Source organism: Oratosquilla oratoria, chromosome 24 (genome assembly GCF_046742065.1).
Source record: "Oratosquilla oratoria isolate Oo_2021 chromosome 24, ASM4674206v1, whole genome shotgun sequence".
NCBI classification, from domain to species: Eukaryota; Metazoa; Arthropoda; class Malacostraca; order Stomatopoda; family Squillidae; genus Oratosquilla; species Oratosquilla oratoria.
In genome coordinates, this window is record NC_134800.1 from 43,899,345 (window position 1) to 43,911,497 (window position 12,153).

The window sequence follows — 12,153 nt, forward strand, 5'->3', positions numbered from 1 at the left end:
AGTAATAATAATAGTAATAATAATCATAATAATAGTCAGTCACAATAATAGTCATAATAATAGTAGTAGTAATAATAATACCAGTAATAATAATAGTCATAATAATAGTCATAATAATAATAATAATAATGATAATACCAGTAATAATAATAGTCATAATAATAGTCATAATAATAATAATAATAATAATAGTCATAATAATAATAATAATAATAATAATAATAATAATAATCAGTAATAATAGTAGTAGTAATAGTAGTAATAATAGTAGTAGTAATAGTAGTAATAATAGTAATTATAATAGTAATAGTAATAGTAATAGTAATAATAGTAATAGTAATAGTAGTAATAATAGTAATAGTAATAGTAATAGTAATGGTAATGGTAATAGTAATGGTGATGGTAATAGTAATGGTAATGGTAATAGTAATGGTAATGGTAATGGTTAATAGTAATGGTAATGGTAATAGTAATGGTAATGGTAATGGTTAATAGTAATGGTAATGGTTAATAGTAATGGTAATGGTTAATAGTAATGGTAATAGTAATAATAATATAGTAATAATAATAGTAATAGTAATAGTAATAATAATAGTAATAATAGTAATAAATAATAATAATAATAATAAATAATAATAATAATAACAATAATAAATAACAATAATAAATAATAAATAATAATAAATACATACATACATATACCAAGGCTTTTTCCCCCTTCCAAGGGAGGTAGCCAAAAAGAGAAAGGCATAAAAACACTCCCACCCATTTCATCCCTAAATACACTCCACACCCCTCCCACCCTTCCTCTCATCTGAGCACCTCCTGGATGACGGGTCATCCCTGCACCCTGCCCACCGCCCTGGGTCAGAAGCAGTGTTGCAAGACACAGTACATCCACAGCAAGGCCGCTTCATTTAATCGGCGACCCCCCCTCTCCGTCCCCCTTTGCATATAAGGCGAGGACGGGGAGAAATCCCTTCGGGCTGCGTCAAAATTTACTCACACATACTACCCCACCCCTTCCTCCTCATGCAGTCACAACAATAAATAATAATAGATAATAAATAATAATAATAATAAATAATAATAATAAATAAAATAATAATAATAATAATAATAGTAATAATAATAATAACAACAATAATAATAACAATAATAACAATAATAATAACAATAATAACAATACCAATAACAATAATAATAATAATAATAATAATAATAATAATAATAATAATAATAATAATAATAATAATAATAATAAGTGAAATAAAGTAGATCCTTCATGATGGTATTACAGAACACGAAACTTACTGTAGGATATGTTTTCGTATTTTTTTCCGTTAAAGAATAAATATAAGATAAAAGTTAACGAATATATAAGTTAAGAAAGATAGACAAATAAGCAATAAATAAATAGATAAATATAAAATGAAAGTAGATGAATAAATAGATAAATAAGCGAATAAATGAATTAATAAATAAATAAATAGATACATAAATAGATAAGTGAATGAATATCTTGTCAACCACATAAAGCATAAGATCACCATTATATTCTAAACTTGACTGACGCGGCTCAAAGGGACTTGTCATCAACGAGCAACGCAATATCACTCTCTTTCCTTCCTCCTCACCCTCTCCCTTTCTCCTCCTCCTCCTCCTTCTTCTCCCCTCCTCCTCCTCTCCTTTCATCTCCCCTCCTCCGCTTCCTTTCCCCTCTCTCTTCCTCCCCCTTTTCTCGATCCTCCTCTCTCCTCCTTTCCCTTTCCCTTCCTCTCCCCTCCTTCCCCTCTCACTTTCTCTACCTTACTCCTTCTCCTCCTCCTCCTCCTCTTCTCCTTTCCTCCTCCTCCTCTTCCTTTCTCTAACCTGCTTCCCTCCTCTTCTCCCTTCCTCTCTCCTCTTCCTCCTCCTCTCCCTTCCTCTCCTCCTCCACCCTCCTCTTCTTCTCCCTTCCCCTCCACTCCACTCTCCTCTCCCCTCCTCCTCCTCTCCCTTCCTCTCCTCCTCCACCTCTCCCCTTCCCTTACCCTCCTTCTCATCCCCCTTCCTCTCCTCCTCCACCTCCCCCTCTCCCCTTCCCTTACCCTTCTCCTCCTCCCCCTTCCTCTCCTCCTCCATATCCCCCTCTCCCCTCCCCTTACCCTCCTCCTCCTCCTCCTCCTCCTCCTCTCCCACCGTTCCCTGGAGAGAATTCCGTAAACGAGGCACGACTGACTGATCAGGTCGCCTTTGTTATGTTCTTGCAGAATCCTCGGGCTCGTCTCTCACGTATCGATTTTTCGCCGTGCGCCGTCCACGACACGACGTCGTGCTCTCAGATAACCTTTGCTGCCTATGGAAGCTTTCACAAGTCACGACTACGTGTGAAAGCATCCATAGACACCCATGGTTATTTGAGAGCACGACGTCGTGTCGTGGACGGCGTACGGCGAAAAGTCGACACATGTGAAACGAGTCTCAGAGGTTTCAAGATCCGTATGAGTAGACGCGAGACCCCTTCGGGCACTCACATACACGCACGCACACGCACATACACACGCACATACACACACACACACATACACACGCACATACACACACACACACACACACACACACACACACACACATACACACGCACATACACACACACACACACACACATACACACACACACACACACACACACACACACACACACACACACGCACGCATCATGCGTGGGTACAAAAATAAGCGTCAATGAAGAATTTTTGTTTATGATAAGAGACATAATGGACTTTGCACGAACTAAGATTAAACTTTTTTTTACATCATAAATTCTCTTCACTTTTCAAAGGAACTTAGGAAAAGTGACGGTGGCTTGTCGATGCTTTGTTCGCGGCAAAAAAAAAAAAATAATAATAATAATAATAAAAATGAATAGATAAAATGAAATAAAAAGAATCCACATTCCCATTTTCTCCCTCCTGAACACTCGCTGGATGCAACGGAAAAAGTACCTTCTCACCTCTATTAGATGAAGCTATTGTTTTTTACATTCCTGTTCAGGCGGTGACATCTCTGCAAACCTCTTAAAAAAGAAATAAATAAAAATATTTCCTCTATTAGGAGGTGAAGAGGTACCTCTTCCTACGCATCCAGCGAGGGTTCAGGAAGGTATCATACCATGGGCACGGATAAAAAATAGATAAATAAATGAATGAATAAATAAGTAAAATAAAATAAAAAAAGTGGGTGGGGCCAGAGGAAACAGAAAACGGGAAATGTGTTGAAGGAAGGAAAGACGCCAGATGTGGATGATATAACCATGTACTAAAGAAGGTAAATCAACCGAATAATTACAAAAACAAAGCAAAATTAAATAAAAACATAATAAAATTAAATAAAAATATGAAAACAATATGAATTAGATAAATGCATGAATAAATAGAAAAAAAGGCAGAGTCCCAGGTAGCTGGAAATCTTGAGTAGAAAATTAATGAAGGTAGGGAAGGCATTAGGAAAGTGCAAGAACTACTAAGTTAAAGACTTTCTAAGCACACAGGGCAAAAGTGTTTAGTAGTTTTACGATGAAGATACAAAAGGGAAAACGACAGGAAGGGTAGGAAAAAAGGTGGTTTAGAAAAGTGAAAATATAAACGAATGAAGTGTTAGATAACTTTATGGATGGGGATGATAGGTGGTAATGGACATGGAACTGCCTAGTGAATACCTTATGGTCTCTTATAATATCCTTCATTCTTATGTTCTTAAGTAATCAAAATTAAAATACATGATTGATGAGAGAGACACGTGGTCGTGGTATTTGTGGACCTAGAAAAGGTATATGAAAGGATAGGTAGCGGAACGTAATGAAGAACAATGGGCTGAGGGGAAATCGATTGAATGCAATGAGGAACATGGATGAAGAGAAATCTCTAAGGGGGTTATCACACTGGGCTTCCAGGAGCTTACCAACGCCGACCGTTGAGTGTTCGTTTGAGTAAAAACGACTTCGGCTTCAATATTTAATTTTTCAAATCTCTAAATATCAAATTATCTTTCCGTTATATATATATATATATACACACACATATATATATATATATATATATATATAGAGAGAGAGAGAGAGAGAGAGAGAGAGAGAGAGAGAGAGAGAGAGAGCAGGGCTGAAAGATGAACAAAGAGAATATAAACCTATACGAATGTTAAACACACTACTGAAATGTTCTAAAAGAAGTCTAGGTTTCTGTAAGCGAATTCATATTCTAGTTATTCAAATGGAGGTTGGAGGTAAGGTGCCGGAGGAAAAGTAGCCCAGTGTGATGACCTCTTGAGAGAAAGGATAGTATGAGGTTTATGAAGGACTCACAAAACAATCTTTGATGAGATTGCGCACTTTTTATATATACAGCGAATGATTAATAATTCAAATGTCTGATATCAATGTGTCTCCTTGACTCACATTCATTATAATTGTAAATGCGCAAAAATAAAAAATAAAATAAAAACACACACACATTCGAGGCGTAGTTGGTAGAGTTCCCGGCTCCCACTACGGCGGTCCTGGTTCGAATCCCACCCAGGGCTGAAATAATTTCAGTATCGCTGCGTTGCGGGTCGTTACTCCAACTCTCGTGGGAGGGGAGTTGGGTGTGTGTGTGCGTGTAAGGTTACAGCATTACTATAGATAGGTCATATATGATCTCTGAGCTCTCTTTCGGGAGAGAAATAGCTGTCGATCACGAGTCCAACACGTGATCCAAGACCATGGTGAATCTCACACACACACACACACACACACACTGTTCCTGTGTCTATATACATACTCACGCAGGCTTGCACACCTCCACAAGCACGTACACGGAAACAGCACAAGTGAGAAACATGCGGACACCTGCAGACACTATCCCCAGAGGGTGTAGAACTTCTGAAAACCATTACGTTCTGAAAGCCCACAACGGCTCTTGGCCTACGTGACCTGACCCATGTTTCTCTCTTCTTCAGTCCTTCGCCGCCGCCGCCGCCGCTGCCTCTTTCGCCGCCGCCGCCCGCGAGTCGCCCTTGGGGTCTCTCTCCACAAGGTCGATTCTCCCCTGTACAGACCAGCGCGAAGCTGACGACGCCAGCGCAACATAGCGGCGGGATTGGGAGTTTCTATGGGGACTACAACAATGCCCAGCACAACAACCGCAACCTGACGAGAACCCCTTGGAACAGATGAAACGTCTTATAACCAGTTCGACCACGCCTCTTCAGGATGATATATATATATATATATATATATATATATATATATATATATATATATTTTTATATGTATATATATATATATATATATATATATATATATATATATATATATTTATATATATATATATATATTATTTATAAAAATATATTTTTTTTTTTTTTTTTTTTTTTTTTTTTTTTTTTACAGCAACTAAGGTTCATTAAATGAGACCCTAGTATCCCGGGGCCTCGTAATTTTCCCGAGCTATGTAGTACTACTCCCGGGATTTTTCCAGCATAAGCTATCTGAGCCATCCACGAGCTAGATAGCTCGCGAATTTCTCGGGATTCCCATATGTCTAGACGGTGAATACAGGGAAATCATGGTTTATCTCAGTTTCCCGTCAATACATCGGGAAGGTATGAATTACAAAAATTTTAATACACGACATGTTGATTATGTTAACCTTATACTTAATATGAATATCTAATACATATATATACAGTATATATACTAGAACGTTTTGTGGATCACATAAGGAAACGTAAGTACATACATACATATACCAAAGGCTTTTCCCCCCTTACACGGGGGGTAGCCAAAAAGCAAAAGGCATAGAAACCACTCCCACCCATTCCATTCCCTACATATTCCACTCCCCTCCACCCTACTCCCTCCCTCTTATCTTGGCACCTCCTGGATGACGGGTCATCCCTGCATCCTGTCCACTGCCCTGGGTCAGAAGCAGTGTTGCAAGACAGCACATCCACAGTAAGGCCGCTTTATAAATTCGGCAAACCCCCTCTCCGTCCCCTCATGCAGAAAAGAAGACGGGGAGAAATCCCTTCGGGCTGCGTCAAATTTTTTCTCATACATACTTCCTCACCCCCCATCCTCCACCCACACCCCCTCATGCATCACAGCATCATCCATACATAACCCTTCTCCATTCACCCCTGTCTTCTGTCCTCTCTCGTCCTTCCTCAACAGATATTCCTCTTTTGTAATATCCCTTTCACCCCGTCCCATCTCATCCTAGGACGCCCTCTCATATTCACTCCTTACACCTCTGCTTTCCACACCTCTTTTACTAATCTTTCTTCACTCCTTCTTTCCATGTGTCCAAACCATCCTAATACTCTTTTATCAACCCTATCTCCCAGCTCCCTTTCCACCCCTGTTCTCGTCCTCACCTCCTCATTTCTCAGTCTATCTAGCCTAGTAACCCCTATCATACTTCTCAGACATTTAATCTCAAACACATTCAAACTCCTCCTCTTTTCCTCTCTTATGTTCCATGTTTCTGACCCGTACAGTGCTGTTTGCACAATCACTCCTTCATACAATCTCCTCTTAGCATCCATACCCAGATGTCCATTTCTCTTTACACTTTTGAATCCACCAAGGCATTTACTCGCTTCTCTCAATCTATATTCTACCTCCACCTCCACTCCTCCCTTTCTTGACACATTCGTACCAAAGTATCTAAAACTATCCACTTTCTCTAGTCTCTCACCCTTAATGCTCACTTCCAGCCTGCTGTCACTCTCTCCCCTTGTACATCTCATAACCTCATTTTTACCCACATTAATCTTCAGCTTCCTTCTTTCACGCACCTTCTTAAATTCTATCACTAACTTCCTCAATCCCTCCTCTGATCCTGCTACAAGCGCAGTGTCGTCAGCAAACAACAACTGGCTTATTTCCCACTTTCCTCCATTTTCTTTAACCATCTCCAACCCCTGACCCACTACCCTTGCACTCACCTCTCGCACCACCCCATCCATGTATAGATTGAACAGCCAGGGCGACATAACACATCCCTGACGAAGTCCCACCTTTACCTCAAACCATTCACTCTCTCCATTTCTAATCCTAACACAAGCTCTACTACTATCGTAAAAACTCTTGACTGCTCTTAAAAGCTTTCCTCCTATCTCATATATCTGCAGTACCTCTCATAGTGCCTTCCTGTCTATCTGTCGCAAGCCTTTTCCAGATCCATAAAAGCCCAAAAAACATCCTTACCTTTTCCTATAGCTTTCTCACATATCTGTCTTACCATAAAAATCTGATCTACACAACCCCCTACCTGTCCTAAATCCACACTGCTCCTCACCAATTACTCCCTCTGTTCCTCTCCTAATCCTTTCAATCAAGACCCTCCCATAAACCTTCCCAACTACACTCAACAAGCTGATCCCTCTGAAACTACTACACTCACACTTGTCCCCCTTTCCCTTGTACAGCGGAACTATACAGGCACTCCTCCAGTCCTCCGGCACTCTACATACATACATATACCAAAGGCTTTTTCCCCCTACATGGGGGGTAGCCACGAAGAAAAAGGCATAGAAATCACTCCCACCCATTCCATTTCCTATATATTCCACTCCCCTCCACCCTCCTCCCTCCCTCTTATCTTTGCACCTCCTGGATGACGGGTCATCCCTGCATCCTGTCCACTGCCCTGGGTCAGAAGCAGTGTCGCAAGACACAGCACATCCACAGCAAGGCCGCTTCATAAATTCGGCGACCCCCCCCTCTCCGTCCCCTCATGCAGAAAAGGAGAAGACGGGGAGAAATCCCTTTGGGCTGCGTCAATTTTTTCTCATACATACTTCCTTACCCCCCATCCCCCACCCACTCCCCCTCATGCATCATAGCATCATCTATACACAATAGATGATGCTATGAGGCACTCTACCCTCTCTTAAACAAACATTAGATAACCTCACCAGCCAGTCCACCATAACTGTACCTCCTTTCTTCAGACATTCTGCATGGCATCCATCCAACCCAGGTGCCTTACCTGCTCTCATCATCTTAACAGCTGCTTTCACTTCATCTTTCCCTATTTCTCCTCCATTTTCCTCACTCATCACTCTCATTTTCTTTGCGCTTCCCACTGTAACTACTTTTCCCTCCCTATCCTCCTTCACATTTAGCAACTCCCCAAAATACTCTGCCCACCTTCCTCTCACTGCCTTCTCTTCCATTATCATCCCTCCATCTGCACCTTTTATCTTTTCTTCTCTACTTGATTCACCTCCTCTTCCTCTTTTAATTTCCTTCCAAATCATCTTTTTATTGCTTTCAAAAATTTCTGTCATACTCCATTTCACATCTGCTCTCCTCTTTGATTCCTTTGTCTTATGCTTAACTTCCCTTCTCTTTGCTTTGTACTTCTCATACAATTCCCTCGTCCTAATTTGTAGCCAATCTATGAATGCCTGCTTCTTCTCTTCTACACCCTTCTTTGCTTCCTTATCCCACCACTCATTAACCTTCCTTCTATTTCCTCCCGCCCTCCTTGTCCCACACACCATCTTTACACACCTTATGACTCCCTCCTTGAGCCATCCCCATTCTTCCTCCACTCCTAGTTCTCTATTCTTCACTCCCCCCATTCCTCTCTCAGCTTCTTCTTATACTCATTCTCCTTTTCTTTCTCATTTAAGCAGTTCACTTTAAGTACCTCCCTACCTTCTGCCCTTTTCCTCTTTCTCTACCTATTCTCCACTCTCAATTTACCTTCCACCAGAAAATGATCTGATATTCCCCCACACTCTCCCCCTAGAACATGTACATCCTTAATTCTTCCTACCATACTCCTGGTTACCACTATATAGTCCATTAACGTTCTATCTGCCACCCTTTCATCCACCACCCTCTCCCATGTGTACTTATGCTTGACTTTCTTCCTAAACACTGTATTTGCTATCATCAACTCTCTTCTAAGACACATCTCCACCATCAATTCTCCACCACGATTTTTACCTGGAACTCCATACTTCCCAATCACTCCGTCTATTGGTTCGTTTCCTACCCTAGCATTAAGGTCTCCCAATACAGCTACATTGACATTTCTCCCTAATCCCTCTATGCACTCATTTATATCTACCCAAAAATCTTCCCTTTCCTCTACGCTCTTCTCACTACCAGGCCCATATGCACTTACAAAAACCCACATCTCCCTTCCCAGCTTTACCCTCATCCACATCAACCTTGATGAAACCTCCTTCCACTCCACTACCCGCTTACTTACCTCTTCACTTACTAGTATAGCCACCCCTTCTCTCCCTCGTCCCTTCTTCACTCCTGAGAACCTCCCAACTACACTCCCAAACTCACACTCGCCCTTCCCTTTCATTTAAGTTTCACTCAAAGCCAGCACATCCATCTCTCTTTTCACAAACATACTACCTATCTCTTCCCTTTTACTCCCCCTCCCTACCATTCCATCCCTCTTTCCGCTCTTGGTTGCTTAATAGGATTTCATGCCTGATTTTTTCAGAGTAGCATATGATCTCAATTACTTTTTATATGATGACGAAAAATGAATGTGAAATGTGAGGGAAATAAATCGGTAACGTCAATAAATGAGGTGGAAGGACTAGTCCAGAAATTATCGATCCTTCATTACTAATGATAAATACTGATTATGAGTAATTTCTAATGACTAATAACTCCTAATTACTAACTATTATAAACAAAACGCAAGAGTTTCCATGGAGAGACATGATCCCAGTGTCCCGGGAAAATCATGGGGTCTCACTAAATTGTTGTCCTCATGGAAAAGTTGGGAATCCCGAGACATGTTACATGTGCTTCACTTCCTGTGTGCCGGGATAGTCCCGGGAGTATCAAATACCTTTCCCGGGAATGTATGTCTAAGGGAACGACGAGATCCCGAGTCCCGAGATCTCATTTGATGAACCCTAACAGCAACTCATAAGAGCGTATGATTAAACTATCTTCCCATTTTTTCCCGTAGTGAAGTTACAGCAGCTCAAAGGAGCATGTGAATGATCATCCCCATTTGCTATACTCATGGCCTTAAAGTACGTTTTGCTCGATGCCATTATTGCTCAGCGATGATCGTCGAACGATTGTGTAGAGCACTTATTCTTTATTTTTGAGAAATGAGGCTTTGTTGCTTGGAGCTACAAAATACGTGGCTAATAACTTTAATCGAACCTACAACCAACGCGTTGACCCAATTATAATGATGCCAGGTAGTGGGATGGAGAGAAAGAGAAAAAAATAGTTTGTCTTTAACCATAATCAAGTCTTCAAGTACGTCAATCCAGTCAGGTCGAGATAGTCTTCAACATTTCCTTCCAGTGACGTCGCCTAACCTGAATGAAAAAAATTAGTGTTAGCCAGAATTTAATATATACAGTGCGTCATTGTGACAAAATATCAAATTTTTTCATTAGTATACATCATTTTTTATAATTAAATAGGTTTAGGAAAATGTTAGCATTATGTGCATTGAAACGCGCGCGCGCGCGCGTGTGTGTGTGTATGTTAGTTTGTGTGGGGTGGTGATTTTGTAACACTACCAACCTTTGCTAATTTTCAGCTCTTGGAATAAAAAATTGCTTCTGAATAAACTGTAAATTATTTACCTATTTTATTTATTAGATAGACGCCAACGCCCTTTGGTGGGAGTCAGTGTTCCCTCTTTTCGGTAGCTAATCTTATGTGAAGAAAGCTACTCCATGGAAGACGCTGTATTCGTAAGAATGATTTCTTGGTCAATAAAAGGATTGTGTTCCCGACGCGCGCACACACACACACACACACACACACACACACACACACACACACACACACACACACACACACACACACACACACACACACACACACACACACACACACACACACACACACACACATAGCATTACCCATAGATCGGACCTACGAGCTCTGAGCTCTCTTCCAGGAGGGAAATAGCTGTCGATCACGAGTCCAACACGTGATCCAAAGACCAAGTGAATACACACACACACACACACACACACACACACACACACACACACACACACACACACACACACAACAAACCTTTTATTATTATTTATTATCATTATTACACACACGCAAACACAAAAATCCCACCAAAAAAAATCGTCCTTCTTGAAGATCCCTACATTAAAAAAGATAAATAAATCGTATGAATCATCAGATAGCAACATGCACTTTACTAACCTATCACTCATTAAGAAAAATAACAAAAACAAATTAATAAATGAATACTTAAAAATATATCTATCTATCTACCAAGGACTTTTCCCCTTTATAATGGTGGTAGTCGAGTCAAGAGACATCCACTCTCACCCATTCCACTCCCATCCACCACCCTCTCACCCCAGATCTTCATGGAGCTAATAATCTTCCCAGGCTAAATGCCATCTAACAACGACTTTGTGTGTGTGGCTTCTCAGCGTCTTTCTTCTCCCTGAGGAAGGAGCTTATTAAAAAAGAGGGGGGAGGAGCTTATTAAAAAATGGGAGGAGCTAATTGTTCTTCATCGTCGACGTCATGTCGTCGATGTCAGAACGATAGCAGGACGATCCAGAAATATTGTGCTGTAGCGAGGAATCGATTTGAGGGTTGTATTGTCTTTAATCAATGAGGATATTATCTATACTACATTTTTGGTACCAACATGTGGGATCATAATAAATACATTTTCTGAAAAAAAAAAGAAAAAAAAAAAAGAATGAGGGTTTTTTTTTGTGGGTGAGTATGAGGCAGGATGTCTTATACACACCCTGTACTTATCTTTTCACACTAGCGGTTTGAACCGCACAGAAACCGCAACGGTACCACATACTCAAGGAAAAACTGCACGATTATTTGTGAACACATCCATTGACTTAATGTCATTGAACCTCCGCGACTGAAACCGCTAGTGTGAAGGGGGTCATGAATCAATGGGATCCTCTCAAAACGCCCCCCCCCATCCCCCTTCACCCTCCCTCCCGTCCTCACCTTCATTTTGCGAAGCTAAATAAAGAATGACCTAATTCTCTTAGGCAAATCTGTCCTTTTCAATCTTCCATCTTTATTGCCACGAAATCTAAACTTTTTCCATTCTCCCCGTTTCTGTTCAATCTATTCCTGGAATAGAATCAAAAAGAAAATTTCGAAAATGG

General features: G+C 40.5%; 1 protein-coding gene across 1 annotated transcript in view; it reads left to right on the forward strand.

The window, feature by feature from the left end:
- Positions 1-5,216, forward strand: part of LOC143038251 (uncharacterized) — a 62,099-nt gene extending 56,883 nt beyond the window's left edge. Inside the window, exon 5 of the mRNA XM_076207265.1 lies at positions 4,978-5,216. Within this exon, the coding sequence (XP_076063380.1) occupies positions 4,978-5,194 (217 nt within the window). The 3' untranslated portion in view covers positions 5,195-5,216. The remainder of the gene's footprint in view (positions 1-4,977) is intronic.
- Positions 5,217-12,153: the final 6,937 nt, after the last annotated feature.